Consider the following 24,001-nt stretch of genomic DNA (forward strand, 5'->3'; position numbering starts at 1 on the left):
AAAATATTATGGCAAATGATCAGTATATACCCACTAAATAAAAGGGTTACCAAAGGTGAAGATAAAAGTAATTTGAAAGGAAAGCACATGTTTAAATCTTTATACATTGAGACTATGCTAATAGCAATAGAATTTTTAAAAAATATTTTAGGGTAAAACACCTTGGATCAATCTCATTAATATTTTGAATGAATGAATGGAATGAATGAATACCTGAATGAATACGATAATCATAACAATGTTTAACACCTTGAGATGCTAACACCAATTTGAAATACACAGAGAAGATGACTTGAATACAAACAAACTAGTTGAAATTCAATGTGGTTCACAGTAAAGATGCAGTGGCTTTCTATTTGTAGAACAAAGAATCTCAACCAAAAACATATATACGACAAAAATATTCTGGAGTGCAATCATCTAAGGCTTCAAAAAGAATATATACTTTTTACCGTGTAATTCTTTCTTGCCCCCCTCCACCTCCCTGCATCTTTTAATGTTTGGCATAAGTGAACAACAAACCCAAAATAGAATACACATTTTTAAAAGACTAATTTACTCATATTCTATTTAAGAGCAGCATACAACCACTTATAAATATAGCCTTTTAAAAAAACACCCTTATATAAAACAGTGGGGGGGAGAGGAATCCCTGCTATACATATGAAGCACAGTTTAAGCCCAATACAACTGACCAATCAAAATTAGTGAATGCACTGCATCTCTCTGCAGTGGAGAGAAGCGACAAGGTAGGCTGTCATTCTGCAAAAGCTGCCCAGAACAGGCTTTCCTCTGAAAAGCAGTGCCATTCCTTTTTAGAGAGACTGAATCTAAATGTTGTCTCTGGAGACAAGAAGCCTTCAGTATGTTCAATTACTTCATTACGTTTTTCAGATGCTTATTGATTCCACAGTAGGAAGAGTGAGACTGCAGCAGCCTCTAAGCAGCACCACACGTTCCATACATTAGCAGTACTGCTGAGACAATGGCACAGTACAGACACATATTTTCATTAAGGTCTTTTCTGAAGAGATGTTTATGACCCTCTTCCCCCAGTCCTCTGCTAACAAGTGAACAAAATGAATCAATCAAAACTGGAAACGCTTCAACTACATCAGGAATGTATCAAATCTTTAGCGGAGGTAAGATGTGTTCCCTTATTACAGTATACAGCTGCTTTTGAACTGGCATAGTGGGGTAAAATTACTTTGAAAAATTTCAACCTAAATTTTAACAGTTTATTTGCTTAATTCTATTCATTGCTAAACATGTATTTTTTTAGATCTATTTCTTTTAAGACATAACATTTTAAATGTAATTTTTTTAGGATGCAATGTTAAATACCAAGATTTTTTCTTTGTTGATTCACTACGAAGATACCAGCTTTTAAGTCACTTCAGACCTACTAAATATTCTTAATGTCATCTGCACAGTTTTTCTCAAGTGCTCAAAAAATGTTTATATTTCTTAAAAGAACCAGGTTTACTATTTAGTTATTATTACTCAGTTTTAGGTTAAGTTCATTATTGGGCATGTTCGTTGAAAATTATTTAATTTGCAGTTACATTTTGCATTGCCTTTTACATTTCAATTACATGAACAACTTCATCAGTGGAAATTTATAGCATCTTACCGTGGAATCTGTTTTAATCAGTTAACATTCAAACTATGTGCTAATAATTAAGCAAGCTACAATATTTTCCAGTAGGAAATAGTGTTAAATTTATTATAAAGACAAGAGAGAACGACGGTATGTTTAGTGTATACTAATTGCTCATAATCTCTGAAAACACAGGTTAGCTTCTTAAATGAGCAGAAATTTGTTTTAAAACTGCAGCTTTTCCTTCACAGTTATATTTATAATGTTACCTCTGTTATTAAATAACATAACATTTGCAATCTCTGTTCAGAAAAGAAAATAAAGGAATCCTTAAATTTATGTAGAAGTTGTGGCTCTAATATAATACAGCTGGCTTACTTTGATAACGAATACTGTGTATGGTGTTGAAGTCAACAAAACTAAAGTAACTTTGAGTTAATTGGACATTATTAGGAACCCTATTTTTTAACTATTTTTTTTCTTTTTCACAAGGGCCCACAGCAGCTAATTCAGTATTTACAACTGACAATATGAAGAATGCATCTGATCAAGCATCTCCCTAGATGTCTCAACCATAAACTGCAGGATTTTATTCTTCTAACACATGAATTTAAGACACTAAGGAGTTAAACCCAGAAAATACAGGGCCACATTACTGCTGGGATATAACACATGGACAGTCATCATCATAAGAAGATTCTGTATAAAAGAGACACAAAAAGAAAAACAATTTAACTGGAAAAGCCTGAAAACAAAATGGTGAGCATTTTTAAAGGGGGAGTTTATACTTTAACATACCAGGATTGTGGAGCTGATTTCTGAAGAAACAATGAGGCACGGATTGCCAAAATGAAAATGCCATGCATTAGGAGCAAGCTAAATAAAGCTGTATCAAGTATTTTCTACACTAAATATTCAGATATTCGTAGCAGTTGATATTGCTAAAGGATTTTTTCATCTAAGTTTTATGACTATGTATCCTCTTCTAATGAAAACAAATCAAATTAAATAGCAGATGGTTTTTATCAAAAGAACATGGACTGGATTTATAATATAAAGCAAGTTATGTGATCAAGAAATCATTTCAAACTAATGAGGACTGCTATAGGAACAGATTTACATTTGTAACAAAAGGATGTCTAAATACATTTTAGAAGCTAGAAATCGTATGTTTCCTTTTTTGTTTTCACATGTTCTGGAAAATAAAGAGACACTATCATATATTCCCTCAGAGGGAAATATAATTCCTATCATTGAGGAAGTTTCTCTTGGTCGTGACTTTTTAAGGCAAAACAAACACAAGTATTTTGTACTGGTCTTTAGAAATCCATCAGCCAACTAAATCTCACAATTCATACAGTTTGAAGTACTGGAGAGAAAATGAAAGAATTTCTACAAGACATGAAATAAAACACAGCTCCTTCACTGTTGTCAGGTAAAAATTCATGTCAAAATTTGTCAATGACATCATGTATCAATTTGTGAAAAACTGCTATAGTGAGCCAAAAGGCCCATAAGGCAACAGCAAACAGGTAGGTCAGAAGATGCATGCACCCCACCACACTGTTTAACATTTACAAAAGAAAAAAATTCTGCTCTAGAGGAGATGCATTTTACTTAGTTACTAAGTTGGCATGCTAAATTTATTTAATTATAAATCTAACTGATGTGACAGAGACCTGATGTTTAATCTGTCAGTTCCGAAAATTTGGCACACTTAAATTTTTTCATTTTCATAGGATTTCATGTTAGCTAAGACTTTCACTTACTTGAGTATATACCTCTAGTGATACTTTATACCAAGCTTAAAAAGGAATTGATAATGTTATCATCTGTGTTTCTGAAATATCGCCCCTAAAGTTACATGCATAAATAAAATTGTATTCTAAAGTCTGTCAAAGGTTACATCAAGTGAAAGATTAACATGAATTTTGGAAATTATTATAGCCTTTATAGTTTATGTTTGATTATGATTTTGTAGTCAAAATGCTGTGCTTGAAATGTGAAATATAGTTGGTTGTATGATTTTATATTTTAACTGAATATACTTATTACTGACATATTAGCCCACAAAATCAGACATTATTTTTATAAATTATTCTAAATCTCTATACATTAAAATATAGATTTACATGAATTAGCAAAAGAGTTCTTTTTTTAATTTTCCTCAAAATTATACACACTGGGTGATTTGTACAAAAGATTTTACAGGGAATGTGTAACTCTAAAAGATTCCTCAGAAAATGAGCTTCAGATACCCCTTTTCCAAAATTTCATGTTTTACCTTAAAATCCTGTTTAAACAAATAAAATCAACTGACATATTCTTTTAAACCACTCCAAAAATGATCATTTCTTAAGATGATATTTTTAATTTCAATTTCCCCCTCCCACAATAAATGAGAGGGTGTGGTCACAAAATAAATCATTCATTGGAGTGATTAGTACTCTTTTACCAAGTTTTGTGGTGGTAAGATAATGTCCTTTTTCGTCGAATTTTTATAACACAGGTTTGTCCATTATAAAGTTCAGTGAGCATTTTCACTACAAAATATGTAATATTTACCACTTGCCTACTTCTGTGGGAAATAGCTCTAAATATCCTCAAGCACACTGTAGACTCTTGAATACGAATTTCAACCAAGAATAGGGACAAAATGGTTTCAAACTAGTGCTCTGTGCCATTTATCATTTTAAATGAACACTTGTCCTGTTCATTTGAAACCTCACGAGAATAATTACACCTACACTAATTATGCTAGAACATATTAAAATAGCGTTTATTACCCACCTACTCACAACACTTTAAAATGAAATCTTAAAACACTGGGCTAAAATTAGTTTTGCATACTGGGTAGTTTAATTGTACAAAAATATACTCTATCTCAATAAGCTTGAAAAACTCAAATGAGGAAAATCTTTTTAGGACATTAATTTTGAACTATATAGTATTCCCCATACAGTTATCTTCAAAGGGAGAATCCAATTTTCTGTTACGTCAAAACAATGCAATTTTGTTGTCTCCTAATTTTACCTCTGCCATAATTTAGAAACTTAAAAATTAAGCCAAGTACACAATAAAAAGATTTTTTTTTCAAGGAACACATGTTTTATACGTCATTTAAATTGCCAAATATCAAAGAGTTTATTCTATTTCACTTTCTAGGGAAAACACCAACTGCTCCAAAAGAATGTGTTTTTCTCCCATTCTGGAAATCAACATGCAGTCTGAATCTAACATTACAGTGCGAGATGACATTGATGACATCGACACCAATATGTACCAACCACTGTCATATCCATTAAGCTTTCAAGTGTCTCTCACCGGATTTCTTATGTTAGAAATTGTGTTGGGACTTGGCAGCAACCTCACCGTATTGGTACTTTACTGCATGAAATCCAACTTAATCAACTCTGTCAGTAACATTATTACAATGAATCTTCATGTACTTGATGTAATAATTTGTGTGGGATGTATTCCTCTAACTATAGTTATCCTTCTGCTTTCACTGGAGAGTAACACTGCTCTCATCTGCTGTTTCCATGAGGCCTGTGTATCTTTTGCAAGTGTCTCAACAGCAATCAACGTTTTTGCTATCACTTTGGACAGATACGACATCTCTGTAAAACCTGCAAACCGAATTCTGACAATGGGCAGAGCTGTAATGCTAATGATATCCATTTGGATTTTTTCATTTTTCTCTTTCCTGATACCCTTTATTGAGGTAAATTTTTTCAGTCTTCAAAGTGGAAATACGTGGGAAAACAAGACGCTTTTGTGTGTCAGTACAAATGAATACTACACTGAACTGGGAATGTATTATCACCTGCTAGTACAGATCCCGATATTCTTTTTCACTGTCATAGTCATGTTAATCACATACACCAAAATCCTTCAGGCTCTTAATATTCGAATAGGCACAAGATTTTCAACAGGGCAGAAGAAGAAAGCAAGAAAGAAAAAGACAATCTCTCTAACCACACAACATGAGACCACAGACATGTCACAAAGCAGTGGTGGGAGAAATGTGGTCTTTGGTGTGAGAACTTCAGTCTCTGTAATAATTGCCCTCCGGCGAGCTGTGAAACGACACCGTGAACGACGAGAAAGGCAAAAAAGAGTCTTCAGGATGTCTTTATTGATTATTTCTACATTTCTTCTCTGCTGGACACCAATTTCTGTTTTGAATACCACCATTTTATGCGTAGGCCCAAGTGACCTTTTAGTAAAACTAAGGTTGTGTTTTCTAGTCATGGCTTATGGAACAACTGTATTTCACCCTTTATTATATGCATTCACCAGACAAAAATTTCAGAAGGTCTTGAAAAGCAAAATGAAAAAGCGAGTTGTTTCCATAGTGGAAGCTGATCCTATGCCTAATAATGCTGTAATACACAATTCCTGGATAGATCCTAAAAGGAACAAAAAAATTACCTTTGAAGATAGTGAAATAAGAGAAAAATGTTTAGTACCTCAGGTTGTCACAGACTAGGGAAACACCTAAGTTTCACTAAGCCCACATGCAGAAGTTTTACATTTAAACTGTAAAAAAATGAAATTACTGCCAAACAGAAGAAAAAACATTTTAAGTATTGGTTATGTTGTAAATTTTCAATGTAAATGTCAAGATTAGATTAGGTCATATATATTCAATTTCTTCATTACAATGTATTTGTTGCATGGCAGTTTGTTAAAGTAATATTGTGTATATTTTGTCAATATCATGTCCATCAGAAGATATTCATGTAAGTCATATTTTCTAAATAATAAATACATAGCCTTAAAACAGTGTATAACTTTAAAATGTAACTGACACAGATATCCTTGCTTTTTTTAATGAGGTGTATTTGTTTCTAAGCCACAAACTATAGATATATTTATATAATGACCAGTGGAACAGCACTTTAAGAAGAACAAAAATTATGGGCTCCAAAAAATCAAAATAATTCAGGATTTTCTATGTCACTCTATTATGTTTTCTGGTATAGTCTACTTGCTATAATATTTGATGCATCAAAACAATGAACTACGGGTAAAATGGTAATTTTTTGAATGCAGAAAATTGTAAGATTTATCAGGATTTTAAAATTTAAGAACCAAGAAACAACCCTGTATATATACACTCTAAGATAGGGAAACTTTGAAATTTAAGTTTATTATGAAAAAGAGTTTGAATTTCTAAGATTAAGGGTACTATGCCTATAAATATACAAATAAACTGACAATAAGGAAGGAAGAAAACTAAAGCACCAGCCTTTCTTCCTTCCTCACTTTGCTTGAGTCTAAGCCAAATGCTCTGGATTAATATAGTATACTGGTAAAAACCAGTGCATTAAAATAAACTAACTTCCTAACTTTATTCAAGTCAGTCAGTCATTTTGTATAACAGAAGTCAATTATTATAATATGAATAAAAGAGAAAAAAAGACTATCATTGTAGAGAAGCTTCACAAAGCCAACAAATTCTAATTTTAGATATACAGCAACTTTAGAGTAATATAATTTACACAAGGCTACTGTGCCATCATAGCTTCCAAATGTTTCAAAATACAACAGTTCTATTTCCACTCTTAAAATCATTTAAATGGCAATAAATTCTTGTCAAGTTTTTATTCTATATCACTCAATTTAACTTTAATCTTTGTGTCTCACATTTTCAATTCATGTTGGAAAACTATCAAATTATTAATCCTAACTACAGATAACAGGTTTGGGAATCTCATAAGAAATATTTTCCAACTGTTATAATCCAAAATCTAGCAATGAGTGCTAATTGGTCTCTGTATCAGAAAAATAGCAATAAGTTACGTTACTTAAAATAGGCAAATACAGTATTTACTACCGTATAGCTGATTAACTGGACAACTTTTTGTCCTATTTTTAAACACTGTATCCATTAAATCAAGTAGCAACTCATTTTTGCATAAAATTTTGTCAAACCAATAATACATCATTTTTATGTAAATAAGGGAACTTGAGGTTGACCCAGTGTAGTTTACTGAATACATTAATCCTTGGGGGAAATGAGCACCATGCAATACCTTGAATTCACTGAGGTTACATGGGAATTGTAATAGTGATTTATTTCTGATAATGTTAAAATGTCAAATATTGGCAAAAGAACAGTATCCTTCTGTCTTGTTTTCTACTTTTATGGAATTAAAGAAATGCTTCAATTTGACAAAATGTAGCATAAGAAAGTAAGACATTTTTCGGAACCCTGTAATTAAGACTTCAGAGTTAATGATATTAAAATCTTTTTCATTCAATAAACATCTCTGGCACAGAATTTCTCCTAATACAACCTTTAAAATTTTTAAAACTAATTTTATACTTAAACTTCCAAGCAAAAAATATAATTGTATTTAGTTTTATAATCTTCATAAAAATTAGACTATTTTTAGAATTTTCATATTAAGAGAAACCCTTTGTGTTTTAAATATTTTTCATCTTCAAGTCTATAAGCATGCCAAAGAACTTGGTTAAAAAACATTTTTAAATATATTTGCCTAAATTGCTTTCATGCCCTCTTGTTCTCTGTAATAAGAAATCTAACAAAATAAGTAATAAATGGCAAATATTATAATGTTGCCTTCTAAACTGTTATTATTTCTACATTTGACACTGGAACAGACAATTAATAAGCATTTTTGCCCTCCAATAATGAACTTTCAGGTATACAAAAGTACACTCAGTAATTTACAACAAAGAAAATTCATACCTGCCAAATAACTTCTAATAGCTTTTTAATGTTAAATAGTATAAAATATGTAAACCAAAATAATATTTATGTTAAAATTTCAGCTTTTAAAAACAGGTCACAAATAGGCTTAAAATTACTGACCTCAGCTTAAATGAGAGAATGAGAAGCTTGGACAACTTTTTTTATTAAGTGTTTGTTCTATGAAAAAAAAAAAAAGTGTTTGTTCTATGAAAAGGCGAAGTAGTTTTATTTTTCTCATGATGGGCTTCACCAAAATGTGTATGTCTTTCACTGTATTTCTAATAATTTTATGGGAAAAAATACTAATGCCAATTTTTCATGTTAGAATGAAAATTGTAAGTGCAAAAGAATTAGAGGTAATAGCAAACTCAATATGGGATCCTTCTTAAAATGATATTTTTCCACCCATATGCCATAAAACACAGACACGGGCATCAATTTATATACGGCTAATTGAGTTAATTCTTCAAAACCATAGAAGTAAAAACTATTATTTTAAAAACTAACCAAACAAGAGCTCAATAAGGTATGGAACTCTTTTGCTTGCTATTCTACCAATCAGCCCCAAACCTATTATAAAAATTTAAAAATTTATAATTGTGCTTTAAAAAATGCCATTCATAATATTTCTGCACTTCTCACCATGGTAGGTCAATTTTTAGGTGTGTGGTCTATTTTTTAATCCCCCAAATAAATTAACAGTAAAATCTAAGTTCTCTGGGCATTTAAAGTCAAACTTCTCATTGAACTGAGATTAGACTGAAAGGTAAAAACCTAAAAGATAAGAAAACAGATACTTAGGCTTTAGTCAACACAGTAATTTGAAGATTACTTTCCAAAGTCAATAAAACTTTTAGTTTCATTAAATCTTGATTATACACTTAAGTAAGCTCTGTAATTCATATAATATTTGAATCCTTACAATGTAGAAGGCGCTATGGCAGATATGCACATTCATATGGAATAAAGTCATTACCCTAGACCTAGAATCAAGTTAGCTAAAAGTCTGGCAATACTGACAAAAAGGCAGAATGCCTTTTTTAGAAAAAGCAAAGTTCTTAATAGACTTAAAAAGAAAGAAATTATGTTGGATTTAAGAACAATATACATAAAAGCATTGTTGAGGAAAGCTAATGAAGCAAATCTTGAAATGGTAAATTGCTATCTTTGAAAAGTAATACAGTAGTGAAAAGTTGATCTGATAAGTTAAACTGGGGCCAAAGACAGAAAGAAGGTTTTAAGTACTACCAGCAAAGCTATATGAGCAGGGGAAAAATACAATGATAAATGGGCTACAAATCAATCAATCAATCAATCAATCAGCAATATGTAGAAAGGTTTCATTGGGTAAGTCTCAAAACAGAAAGCTGAAAAACCGAATTGTTGGTTGGGTAAGACACAGAAGATGGGAGGCATCGGTGATCACCCTGACAGGTAATGAAAGGCGTGGCAAAAAGTGCTGGCAGTAGCTGTGCAAAGGAGCACACATGTGTGACAGGCCATATGAAGGCAGAATCAATGGGGTATGTCAACCGACTAAAAAGATAACTGGTATAAGAAATTGAAGAATTTAAAATGATGGCTAAAAAAAAACCATATGAAACTAGATTATCCTCAATAATCTAAGAACTTTTAAATTATGTTCTCATAAAGTACACAGAAAATGAGGACAAAAACAAAAAGAATTTCTGGCAAAGCAAAAAATTCAATGAAGTAAAATAACATTATTCAAGAATGTTTTAGTTATTATAAACTATTCAAAATGAAAATTTCAAATTGATGTTTTAAAATATCTACTTTATATTTTGCATACTGGCTTATTCAGTTTTTCCACTAACCACATACTTTCTTAGTAATTTTTTAATTACAAAGTTATATACAATGTGAAAACACAAAGGTATATAAAGTAAAAAATATAAATCTTATCCTTTGCTCCTAATAATTATGAGAATCTATCCAACTCATTATATACATGTCTCCTTCATTCTTTGTTAATGGTTGCTTAAAAATAATTTTTAAAAACTAAAAAACACAGAGCAGTATTTCTAAAAAATGACAATAATAAAATATCAAATACTTAAACCCTTTTCAATTATCATTAAATAATTTTGCGCTAACTTCAAGGTCATCTTGAAAAAGGTAAGAAAAGTAACTTGTCAAATTGTGAGACAGGTTATTTTTCTAAATAGAGGAAGCAAGGAAAAAAGACATAAAATAATCTATTTTTTTCTTCCTTTTCACTAAATAAGATGAGAAAGAAAAAAACTAAAGCAAACTTTTGGAGCTTATTTTTTTTTTACTTCTCAGAAAAGTACACTTGTATATTCTCCTTATGAATGTAAGCAAGCTCCCTAAAGGACAGCAATGAAGTCAAGAAAGCTAAACATGAGATGACTAATAATATGTTCAGGGAAAGTAGACCTCAGACCATATTATAAAAGGCGGGGGACGAGGGGAGAGGAGATAATTAAACCTAGACAAGGCAGGGAAAAGATCTAAAATACCCAGAGAGATTCAGCGCTTAGAGAAATAAAGTGTTTATAGAATTGTGGGTTAGAGTTCACAGAAGAAAATCCATTTGAAGATGAATTAACAATTTAGCATTCAAAACAATGAAAGCAATTTTTTTTAAAAGAAATCCCAGTTAACAGACTGGGCAGATTAGTAATATAATAACACATTGTATGACACAAAGTAGAATAAAAATTAGGATGTTACAACAACTCAAACTTTTGAAACAGACAGGTAGGTACTGAGATGGAAAAGTAAATGGAAAACTAGTCTCATCTTAATATGAAAGCTTTTACTTTTTTGTAGAAGAGAAAGAGCTGAGCAAAACTTAAACACAATATTTCTCCCCTTGGTCATGATAAAATAACGTGTGAAAATAATTCTAAGTATCTCTGCCCTTCTATTCACACATTTTTTAAACAGACCTCTATAAGCTGTATCCATGGCTTTCAAGCATGACAGCTTTGTACTTCCACCAGCAAGTGGTAAAAAGTGCTGTCATTCCTGTCACTGCCACCAATATCAACTCCTACCACTATCAAACCCTGAAGCATCAAGTAAGATAAAGGAGGAGAGCTGAGTCTATCTAGGATTGAGGTCATTTTTCTCACCCTGCTTCCATGAAAGCAATATGTCATATATTTCTGAGAGACATTAAGCAAGGCAGTCTACCAAAGTACATTCACCAATTTTTGAAGGCAGAAAGTAAAAGGAGCAAGAGAATCTTTTAGTCTAATTACTAAGATCATAGACAATTGCTTTCCACTCAGACACGTATGGACAAATAATAGTAGATGCAAAATGAAAATTTTTAACATACAATTTTTTAAATGTTAATGCTAACAAATGAGAGTTCTGACCATATTAGATACGGACTATAAGAGTGAGAAATACATGAGATTGACACTATATATGTAACATAAATATATATGTGCTGTATCTATATAGCACAGCCATTAATATTACATACAATCCCAGGTCACATATTGTATATTTCACATATTGTATATTGATCGTCACCCAAAGATATGTATTTCACTCTAATATTGTTAATATCTTAAAATAGGTTAAAATGTAACAAACGAAATTTAGTCTATATTTTAAATTTTTCCCCAATTCTTAATAACTGTAGACTATTTTGTTGTTAAATTTTTTCCAACTATCTCTTCTTAAAAGCAACAAAATGCTACCAAACTGTAGCTACCTAACTTTATAAAACGGTCTTGAATCCACACAATACAATAGCCTATAATACTACTGTAGTAATACTTCTCCAAAAAGTGCCTGATACATCCTAACTGATAAGTAAATATTAGTGAAATTGAAAGGAACCATTTTTAAACTTCTGACCATGTATCTTGTTTAGGAGAGTATTTTTGAAAATGTAACTCACCTATATCAGAATATTCTGTGGTACAATTTCTGCCCCCAACCCCAGACTTAATGAATCAAAATACCTGTGGTTGCAGTTCTTGTAAGTTTTAATAAGTACTCTCAGGTGATTTGTGGCTAAAGCTTAAGAACCACTACTTTCTATACTAGAAGATACACTATGTATCAAAGTGACAGTCAAGGGCAGCCCCAGTGGCTCAGCGGTTTAGCACCACCTACAGCCCAGGGCGTGATCCTGGGGACCCAGGATTGAGTCCCACATCAGGCTCCCTGCATGGATCCTGCTTCTCCCTCTGCCTGTGTCTCTGCCTCTCTGTCTCTGTCTCTCTCTCTCTGTGAGTCTCATAAATAAATAAATAAAGTCTTAAAAAAAAAAGTGACAGTCAAGTACTGATAAACGAAAAGATACAGAAATAGCTCTGGACTCAGTTCAGGTCATAATGCCTTCCTGAAGAAAAAAATGTTTAAGCTTACATTATTTTAACCAAAAAAATTTTAGCTGAATTATATATACTATAATCCAGCAGGACATTTGCTTCCTAAGAACGAAAATTTTATTTATGTATTCACTCATCTATTCACTTATTCATCCAGGAAATATTTATTGAGCATTTATTATGTGCCACATGTAGGGATAAGAACCAATGAAGCTTGGCTTTCACTGAACTTATAGATGATGGTAAGTGCTAAGAGAAAGTAGAGCACAGTGCTTGCTTCAGCAGCACATATACTAAAATAATAAAGTAAAACACAGTAAGGGAGAGAGAGGTGAGGGTCTATATGTGCAGCATTGTCAAGAAAGTGCATTGTTGGTGCTCAATAAATGCTGTTGCTTAAGTGAATGAGCACAGCCGTACACAGTTTATTCAGTTAGTTGGTCTTTCAAGAGTTGATGACCTATACTCAACTGGTGCCCTCTTTCCTAGGCGTTTCCCTTTTAACATATTTAGTTGTTAATCATCCCAACACTATTTTCATGTTAGGAGGAAATTAAATATGGAAATATGAATATTAATGACTTAGAACAATATCCAGCACATAGCACAATACTTGGCATATAGTAGGTATATTGCAAGGCTTGTTGACCAATAGCATTAAAAACCTGAAATAAAAAAATAAAATAAAAATTTAAAAATTAAAAATAAAATAAAAACCTGAAATAAGACTGAATTTTGATTGTCCCTCTAGAATTCCACACACTATCCCAATCTGCAGTGTTCAGTCTTGTCCGTGAGAAATGAGTTGCTGTTTTAATTCTTTAGATTATCCTCTTACAAAAGTCTTCCTAATACTTTTTCTCTGGATGAGAAAACATGCCCCAAGAAGTTAGGTGACCTGCTTGGCTTTACACAGCTAGGAAGTTAAGACTGGGTTGGAGCCGAGGCTGTCTTCCTAAAGTTTTATGCCCCTAAAAGAAGTTACCTAGGCAAAAAGTTTCCTTTAAAAACTATACACTCAGAAAAGAAAATGGTACCAAACATGAAACATGACACTATAAAGTGCTATTTACTTTTACTTTATTCAAACGAAATACTGTTAATTATAAAACTGCACAGCTATCGTTTATTATAATGTTACTCTATTCTGTCCAAAAGTTAAGTACTATACTTGTACATTATTAACATTTCAAGACAAAACTTCTATTAAAATGTAATGCTATCCATAAAGGATAAGAATTACTTTTAAAATACTTGCAGTGGAAATACTAAAAACTCTATTTTGTGCAACTTTTGAACAGATATCACTCAAGTTAAGTAGATGGGTCAAGTCAAATATTTTCCTTTGTTATTGTAATTTCCTTTGTGCCATCAACACAATTTAGGGAACATTCAGTTCCTCTTTGATAATTTATGACAACTTTAACTTCCTATTCTGTTTTATAACAGTGAAGTGACACTGATAGTCAATAAATACTTCAAATGGTATTGCAGAAACACCACCCTGGGAACATTTCTTATTAACCGTTTCACCAAGAATTCTTTCCAAAAACATTGATATAATCTTCTGTTATCATTGTTGCTTTATAGCATTTCCATTGAAAGACAGAAAGAACCAATCCATAACAAGTTATTGATGAAAATGGACTGCTACTGAATACAATTTAAATATACAAAAACAATACAGGTAATTGGATATAACCACCTTACAGAAAAACATTTCCAAAAAATATATTCCAGATAAATAACTTGGGTTTAGGGTTTCCTGGAGTCACAAAAGTCCAATGAAATTGGGTGCAAAATTCATGGGTATGTGAAAATGTGTTTTTTCCCTGGAGCAAATAGCTACAAATTCATTAAGATCCTCAAGAGAGAATGCAACCCAAAATTAAAACAAAAACTATTTAAGAAAGCAAAATTGGTAAATGCTACACATTATTTATATCCTGCTTTATGTTAAGAACAACTTTTGGAAGAACAGACTTCCCGCTGAGCATGGACCCTGAGATCATGATCCAAGCTGAAATCAATAGTTGGATGTTCAACAGCTGAGTCACCAAGCACCCCATTGACTTAGTCTTTTTTTTTAAGTTTATATATTTTTTAGTAATCTCCACACCCAACTTGGGGCTTGAACTCACAACCCTGAGATCAAGTTATAAGCTCTTCCAAAAGAGCCAGACAGATGCCCTTTACAACAACTTTAAAGACAATCAAAGTCTCAAGCAGTTACTGATGTCTTCCAATATATAACAATGGCCACAACAATCTTACAGAAAAGGCAAAAAGTCACATAAGGCTGATTATAATTTTCTTCAAAGAACATGAAATAATGGTACTAAACTAAAGGGAAATTCAGTAAAAAGAATTATATAGTAAAGAATAATACAATATAGTAATACGATATAATTCTGGTTTAATCCAAGGATGGATTCTAGAAAATTAAAGCGGTGGATCTCAACCATTTCATACACCATCTAAGGAGTCAAATCAGACTGGCTAGAAGAAAGATGTGGCACTTCCAAATGAAAATAAGACAGGTCTTTTTAAAAATGAAAAAAAAAAAAGGTCTTCAATTTCACTCTGATGTGCTTAATCCTTCCCTCCCTCCACTCCCCAACCTTCTGAGATTCTCTAATCAAGAGAAATAGGTAGACTGATTAGCTTCAGAAAAACTGTCCTTGGGGTGCCTGGGTGCTCAGTCAGTTAAGCATTCGGCTCTTGACTTCAGCTTGGGTCATGATCTCAGGGTCATGAGATCCAGTCTTGCGTCAAGTTCTGCACTCAGTGCAGAGTCTGCTTAGGATTCTCTAGAGCCCTCTCCCTCTGCTCCTCCCCCTACCCTGCTCTGTGCATGTGCTGTCTCTCTTGAAAGAAAAGGGGAGAGGAGAGGAGAGGAGAGGGGAGGGGAGGGAAGGGGAGAGAAGAGGAGAGGAGAGGAGAGGAGAGGAGAGGAGAGGAGAGGAGAGGAGAGGAGAGGAGAGGAGAGGAGAGGAGAGGATTGATACTGTCCTTATTCTCACTCAACAAAATTCTATGAAAAATAATTGGAAATAAAATAGTTAAGTGCAAAACCATAAACATGAATAACCATTTGAGCTGATGGAAAGACTAATATCACAACACTCTACTCTTGGACAGAGGTGGCTATTAGCAAATTCTGAAATGACAAGTTAAAGAACTGAATTTTCATCAACTAATTTGAAGATAAATCTACTTTGCCTGAAATATCTCATCCTCGTTAAAACATCTTCTTCCTACCAATGATTCAAAGACAAACAGATACAGGAGCTAAAAGAACTGAGCCTTCAACTACAGAATAAAAGATAACACATAAATGCTTCATCACTGTTGTTAAATACAAGAAATAAGATACAAGTAGTTTTTACATTTAAATATAGTATTTTTCTATCAGTACCATTTAGATTAAATACAACTAACTTCTCAAATTACATAAATCTTTCTAAAAACTTTATAACATATGTCACAGGACCTAGTAGGCAGATTCACAAAGTGCCCAGATGAATTTGCCAAGCATCAATAACTGTAAAATCCTAATTACTATCATAAGCAAGTCTGTTATCTTGGAAACATTTAAAAAAATCATTAAAGCACTTTAAATGGCCCATTATAATAGCACTTAACCCTCATCTGACCATATTTGAACATTTCATAAAAGGTTTGAGTTGTATGCACTTACAAAAGTGGTGGTGATAAGACAAGTATGTCAACATCAATATCACAAGGCAAAATATAACTACAGTAAGAGTATAAACAAAGAGCAATGGGGCGCAAAGGGAGCACATTTGCAGCAGCACCCCCTTATCTACACTTTTGCTTTCCACGATTTCAGTCACCCCAGTCAACTACAGTTCACAAGCAAGTGTTCCCCCCTTTGACTTATCTGAAGGCCAGTAGCAGCCAAACACTACACCACAATGCCCACGTCATTCACCTCACTTCACCTCATCACGTAGGCATCTCAGTATCTCTCATCATCATCATTATCATCAACAGAAGACAACCAAGTATTTTGAGAGAGACCACATTCACATAATTTTTAGTACAGTATATTTATATACTGTTATAATTGTTCCCTTTTATAATTCTTGCTGTTAATCTCCTACTGTGCCTGATTTATAAATTAAATTTTATCATATGTGTGTATACACACACACACACACACACACACACACACACACATATGGAAAAGCATAATGCATCTATGGTTCGTTGCTATCTGTGGTTTCAGACATCCACTGGGGATCTTGGAATGTACCCCCTGCAGATGAAGTGAGGAAGGGGACTACCATACCTGGGAAAGCTGCAGAAAGGAAACAGCAATTGAAACGAACTTTGACAGCATCTGGGCAACAACAGCATATCAGGCAGAGACACAAGCATGAGCAATTACAGAGAAACAAGAAAAATTCTCCAGGCCAGGGAACAATTCAATTTAGCCGGTGCACAGACTATGAATACGTAAGCAGGGAGATATAAAGCTGGAAAATAGGCTATATTCATGTTTTATCAGGCAAAAAAAAAAAAAAAATTAATTTAAACCCAAAGCCCAGTGACTGTCTTTCCAGATTGGACAGTGTGTGATAGCACCTAAATACATATACTTACACTTTCTATCATCATAGTTTAGGCCCTCAACACCCAGACCACTGTGTCAGACTGACCTAGTCTCTCTACCTCAAGCTCTCACAATTTCCACTTCATAAAATACAATTCCGCTCATTTTTAACCCCTGTCACAGAAGACCTTCCATCAGATACCATGCCATGAGATTTAAAATACAACATGATATTTAATAGAGAGTAATTAAAATCCAGAGGAGAGCATGGTGGGGAGATGAGAGAAACAGGTGATGGGGATTAAGGAGTATGATTGTCATGATGAGCACAGGGTGATCTATGGAAGTGCTGAATCATTATTTTGTGCATCTGAAACTAAGATAACACTGTATTAACTGGGATTAAAAATTTATTTTTAGGGATCCCTGGGTGGCGCAGCGGTTTGGCGCCTGCCTTTGGCCCAGGGCGCAATCCTGGAGACCCGGGATCGAATCCCACATCGGGCTCCCGGTGCATGGAGCCTGCTTCTCCCTCTGCCTGTGTCTCTGCCTCTCTCTCTCTCTGTGTGACTATCATAAATAAATAAAAATAAAAATAAAAATAAAATAAAAAAAATAAAAATTTATTTTTAATTAAAAAAAGGAAAATAACTAAAATTCAAAGAGTAGCAACTTAGTATCACTCAAATATAGAATTAGAGATATCCCACAAAATTATACAAGCATACAGCCTTGAAAAAATGTCAGTGGAAAATGCAATATGTCCAATTCTATTTTCCTATTAAAAAGTACTCTAAAAAAAAGAAACACTGAGAAAATAGTAATTAAAAAGTGACCACAAAATAACTAAATGAAACCAAAAAAACCCAGTTAACCCCAACATTTAATGTTCTTTTTTTTTTTTAATTTTTTTTATTTATTATTTATGATAGTCAGAGAGAGAGAGAGAGAGAGAGAGAGAGAGAGAGAGGCAGAGACACAGGCAGAGGGAGAAGCAGGCTCCATGCACCGGGAGCCCGATGTGGGATTTGATCCCGGGTCTCCAGGATCGCGCCCTGGGCCAAAGGCAGGCGCTAAACCACTGTGCCACCCAGGGATCCCAACCCCAACATTTAAAAAAGGAAACTGAGAATAGACAGACAACAGACATGTAACAGAAAACCCAGTGAAGAATCAAACAAATAAAAGAATGCATTATAAAATAGTGGGGTATTTCCACTGTGTGGCAAAGTGAGGGATGATTTGTTAAACGATAATGGGGGAAAAAACAAAATGTTGGAAAAATACAGTGAAATACTTGCCTATTCCCAGGGTCAGTGAGTTGCATAACTCCAGGAAGCACAGTTCATGTAATATTTCACATGACAACGAATGATACTGCCTAGAGTTGTGATGTGAGGCGGTTATGATTGTACCATGTTTATGTGTTAAAAGCAAGATGCAAACACTTGACTACGATGTATTTTTATCTTGTAATACTCAAAAGGAACACACTGAAATCTCAAACCAAACTCCTATCTTAGCTGGGACAAACATTTGTTCAAAAGAAAAGTACAGGTAGCATCATGGAGGAGAGGAGGCATCATTACATTTTTTAAAAATGTAATGTCTGGGGGGCTTTTTTGGGGGGGAGGCCTGGGTGGCTCAGCAGTTGAGCATCTGCCTTCAGCTCAGGGTGTGATCCTGGAGTCCCAGGATCAAGTCCCACACTGGGCTCCCCACATGGAGCCTGCTTCTCCCTCTGCCTGTGTCTCTGCCTGTGTCTCTGTGTGTCTCTAAAAAAAAAGGGGGGGCTTTTTTAAGTTATATAAATCAACTTCCACTGACAAATAATATTGCTATAGCCCCTACCCAAATTTATGAAAGTCCTAAATTCACACAACACTTGTCTCACAGGACTTTGGTTCCCATCCACCAGAGTACAAGCAGAAGAAATAAGTACTAAGTTCAACTAGAGGTCCTCTTGGTACTAGCTACATACTCCTGGGAATGTTACTTAATCTCATCAGGACTGTTCCCTCAGCTGTAAAATTGTAGTATCTACTCAGGGGACTGTTGTGAAGCTTCAAAGAGATAAAGTATATACAATACTTAACACAGTACTTGCCAACAGCAATCAAATGGCAGGCCTTATCACTTTTCTGAAATTTTATTTTTAAAAAAATTAACAATTGTACTTTCAATTCAATTATGTGATGTAGTTGTAAAAAAGGAATCACTATTGATTAATTACTCTAGCTCCTCAAAAAAAGCACAATTCCTGGTGCCTGGGTGGCTCAATTGGTTAACAACCTGCCTTCTACTCTGGTCATGATCCCAGGGTCCTGGGATCAAGCCCTGCTTTGGGTGCCCTGCTTCTCTTTCCCTCTGCCACTACCTCTACCCCTTTCACGCTTGTGCTATCTTAAATAAAATCTTAAAAAAAAAAAAAACAACTCCTTCTAGCTTCAGTAGGAATTTGAGTCTTGATATTTACTTTTCTCAAATGTTTTTTATTCTCCTCCAGTAGCCATCTCTAACTTGAAAATCTTTATAGTAATACCTCAATATCTTGTTACCAGAAAAAAATGCACAATAAATGTACATCATATGATGTGATTTTGGGGAGAAAAAAAAGATAGCATTTTTGCATGTTACAACAGTAGAACACAACCACAGACAATGTATACCCAATGTGATCTTCAAAATATCATACAAATTTGTTCTTTACTTCTAAGAAAAAGAAGAAAGCAGTATTAGGGGGATCTACTATATGTTAAGCAAGGTGAAAGGCAATCTATAAACTCTGTCTCATTAAATCTACTCCACAGTCCTTCAAAGCCTAGGAGAGAAGTTAACTTTGTTGAAATTCACAGTTACCACAGAGATGGAAATGGAATTTAAACCAATGTCTAGATGGTTTCAAAGCCTATGTTCTCCTGTGTCTTAATTACATAGCAGGAACAATTATGATATTTTATGGCATAATCTTATGATGTTTTGAAGTCTCTAAAGTGTTAGTAAAGTGAATATTACTTTGATGAAAGAAAAGTTTAGGAATACTGTGTTGCTCTGGTTATTACATTAAAATAAGTAGCCTCTATATACTCATTCAACAAGATTTATTCATAACTCATTAACCCTCAGTAGAAATCTTCCCCAAAACTTCAGTTTTTATTTTTGCTCAACAGTTAGCTCACACAAAAATGTCAATTTTGTTATGTAGCTTTAGATAGAAAGTCTCTATTAGTTAACCACTCTTAAGTATCCCCAAACCTTATAAAGAAACAACAAACAAAATACATTCTCTCTATCCTTTACCATCTGTCAAGCAATTACCATAGCTGGAGAAAACCAGGCAGAGGTTACTTCTCTCCTTTATTTTCCAAAGAGGAGATCACTATCTTGGATTAGTCTTCCACCCCCAAAACATAACTGGATCAAGCTGGTGGATGCAGGCCACTATACAGCACATTTCAATAAATTACCATCTTATCCTACTAACACTCTTACTCTTTAAACTGTAGATAGATATTTTTACCATTCATGTTCTCTACTCTAGCTAAAAAGTAATCTACTCAAGATAAAATTCTTCCTCAAGTCTCTTCCAAGCAAGGGTTTGATTCTGTAGATCACTCAATCAATGATCTAATACATCTCCCAAGAAATAATATGACCAATATTTTTTCATTTTTTAAAAAAGATTTTATTTATTTATTCATGAGGGACACAGAGAGAGAGAGAGAGAGAGAATGGCAGAGACACAGGCAGAGGGAGAAGAAGCAGGCTCCATGCAGGGAGCCTGATGCGGAACTCGATCCCAGGACTCCAGGATCACACCCCGGGCTGAAGGTGGCGCTAAACTGCTGAGCCACACAGGGATCTCCAATATGACCAATTTTTAAACTTCTTTGAGCAATATAACTTATTCTTTCAAATTATTTAACCAAACCCAAATTTATAAACAAGATAAAAGCAGATTACTCTCAATGAAATAAAATTAAGGGTTCAGAGTCAAGAAACTCAACATTCCCTTCATCCAAATACCTCAGACTCCTCAGAACTCTGTAAAATAAACATGATTTTGAGTTACTAACTTTCATAGGACACTCTATAGGAAATATTCTGCTCATTGCTTTGAGATTCTGACTAAATATTATTCTTATACCTGTTAGAAATTAAGTACACCTATCATTCACAACCAGACCATACCACGTCTGTAATCTGATGGGAAAACATGCTACAGATGTTCAAAAGACCAAGAATGGTTTTTATCAATCTGTGTAACTCTAAAACTGTCTTACAGGTGAGCACAAAGAATAGTTTAAAACATATCTAACAGCATAGAAAGCATATGCAAGTCTGGTTAGAATAAAAAGTTTTCTTTAATTCCAAATTATCTGTCTATAAGAATCTTTAATATGACTTGATGCCACTATTTATTTCTTAAGAGCAATAGAGGGGGAAAATGTGTCATTAGCCATGATACCAGAGGAGCATATAAGGAGGATCCCATTACAGCTGTTTACTTTTAAGCCATCAGTTAGGGGCACCTGGGTGGCTCAGTGGTTGAGCATCTGCCTTTAGCTCAGGTCATGAGCCCAGGATCCTGGGATTGAGCCCTGCATCAGGCTCCCCCGCAGGGAGCCTGCTTCTCCCTCTGCCTGTGTCTTTGACTCTCTGTGTCTCTCACGAGTAAATAAAATCTTTTTAAAAAGAAGAAAAATAAATAAAACCACCAGTTAAGATTTTATATCTGTGTATAAAAATGGTGTCTGTTCCCTCATATAACTCTGGAACTTTCTTCTTTCATGAGGAGAAACAAGACACATTAAAACACTATGGGTGGGTAGAGTATATTTTATTTTGACTCTCTCTTCCTGGGCAGACTTTTAAAGATCAGTCATTCTCTTTCCTACAAAAACAAATACTCTTCCTTTCAGATAACTGATTTGGTACAGATGCTATACATATTAATTTCTTATTTGCTACATAGCAAATTACCACAAAGTTAGAGGCTTGAAAACTACCAATTTATTATCTTACAGTTCTGGAAGTTAGAAATCCAAAGTGGGTCCCAGTGGGTTAAAACCAAGATATTGCCATGGTTGCATTCCTTTGAAGTTCTAGAGAATGTGTTTCTTTGCTCATTCAGGTTGTTGGCAGAATTTAGTTCCTGGTGGTTAAAGGACTGAGGTCATCCCCACTTCCTTTTTGGCTGTCAGCTGAGGACAATTCCCAGCTTCTAGAAGATATCTGCCATGTCTTGGCAGATGGTCCACTTCCTTCATCTTCAAAGCCATCAAATCTGGTTAAATACTTGGATACTTCAGCTCTCCACTGCCTCTTCTTCCATTATTGCATCTCTCAGACTATTCTTCAGCCTTCTTGTACAACTTTTAAGAACTCACATATTTAGAATGGACCTACCTGGATAATCCAGAAAAATCTCCCCATCTCAAGATCCATAACCTTAAGCACATTTGCAAAGATCCTTTTGCCATGTAAAATAACATCTTCATAAATTCCAGGGATTAGGATGTGAACATCCTTGGGGGCCCATTAAATCTGTAGCTACCACACAATATTTATTGAGCTATTGTGACTTTAAGTCAGGAATAAAATCACAGAATATGTCACTATCCTTTGACTAAACTATAAAAGTTATTAGGCCCAAACACATTAGAGTTCAAAATGCTGAACAACCTCCATTTAATAGGTGAAAACCCATCAATTTAAATAGTTTTTATCACTAAATCCTTACTTTTTAAATGGATGAATATCTAAATACCTGAACAGAATTTACTTAAGGCTGAGTAAACTAAATTTCTCACTGTAAAATAGCACTGGTTTCTACCTTTAGGCTGCTCTCTTTGTTCACTTCCTCAACGTCTCACAATTCCTTATCTAAAAGTAAGCCTCTCATAAGGCTAAAGCTACAATGGAAGACACAGGACTTAGATGAGATTTTTCTAGAAAGCATGATGCTTTTTATATCATAGAAACGTAAATTTGTCAAATGGTAATAAGATCCATGAGTGCAAGGTACAACATTCAGAATCTTAGAATCCCCATGTTAAATATTTTTAAAGACTAAATAAAGAAATGGTATTGCTACTTTCAGGGCCCTTGGGTGTTTGGGGGACCTGGGTTGTTCAGTCAGTTGAGCATCCAACTCTTGATTTTTGGCTCTGGTTGACAGTCTGCCTTTGGCTCAGGGCGTGATCCTGGAGTCCTGGGATGGAGTCCCACATCAGGCTCCCCACAGAGACCCTGCTTCTCCCTCTGCCTGTGTCCCTGCCTCTCTCTCTCTCATGAATAAATAAATTAAACATAATCATAAAAATAAAATAAAATAATCTTTAAAAAAGAAAGAGAAAGAAATGGTATTGCTACTTTAAACTAGTTTATGCAAAGAAAAAGATTTATCTTAGAAAACAGATTGTTAAATGGAATAATGAGTCCATGAAACTTTCAGTGAAAATTTCCACAATACATATTACCTTTTCAAAACAAAATGATAACTTTTTATACTACTCCAAAAGGCAAAGCAATGATAGAATGTGACATGGCAAATTTACTGTTCTAGGTTTGTATGTTACTTAGAATCTTTTAAACATTCTTGTATCCATTCATTCTTTGGAATACTGAGATTTCATATACATAATATTTAAGGCTGGCATTTTTCATCACCTGTAACTATATTTAAAAACTAAAAACAATGTGTGAATTCTTAACCTATACATATTTTTTTCAGAGTGATTCAAATTTAAAATGCT

The 24,001-nt window shown here is 33.9% G+C and overlaps 2 protein-coding genes across 5 annotated transcripts in view; one reads left to right on the plus strand and one right to left on the minus strand.

The window, feature by feature from the left end:
* Positions 1 to 24,001, minus strand: part of COG5 (component of oligomeric golgi complex 5) — a 286,168-nt gene that overhangs the window by 202,311 nt on the left and 59,856 nt on the right. The gene's annotated exons all lie outside the window — the stretch shown is intronic.
* Positions 624 to 8,186, plus strand: GPR22 (G protein-coupled receptor 22). 3 transcript variants are annotated; one of them, XM_025984074.2, is made up of 3 exons: positions 624 to 1,142; positions 2,093 to 2,359; positions 4,766 to 8,186. In XM_025984074.2, the coding sequence occupies exon 3, from the start codon at positions 4,791 to 4,793 to the stop codon at positions 6,090 to 6,092; it is 1,302 nt and encodes a 433-aa protein (XP_025839859.1). In that variant the 5' UTR covers positions 624 to 1,142; positions 2,093 to 2,359; positions 4,766 to 4,790; the 3' UTR covers positions 6,093 to 8,186. The 3 variants fall into 3 exon arrangements, with proteins under 3 accessions (XP_025839859.1, XP_025839858.1, XP_025839857.1); XM_025984073.2 differs by having other exon boundaries at positions 655 to 1,142; positions 2,093 to 3,035; XM_025984072.2 differs by having other exon boundaries at positions 687 to 1,142; positions 2,093 to 3,132.

The sequence above is a fragment of the Vulpes vulpes genome, chromosome 5, assembly GCF_048418805.1.
Source record: "Vulpes vulpes isolate BD-2025 chromosome 5, VulVul3, whole genome shotgun sequence".
In the NCBI taxonomy this organism is placed as follows: Eukaryota; Metazoa; Chordata; class Mammalia; order Carnivora; family Canidae; genus Vulpes; species Vulpes vulpes.

Coding starts and splice junctions, on each gene's coding strand:
- GPR22 (XM_025984074.2), top strand. CDS start 4,791: ATGTGTTTTTCTCCCATTCTGGAAATCAACATGCAGTCTGAATCTAAC.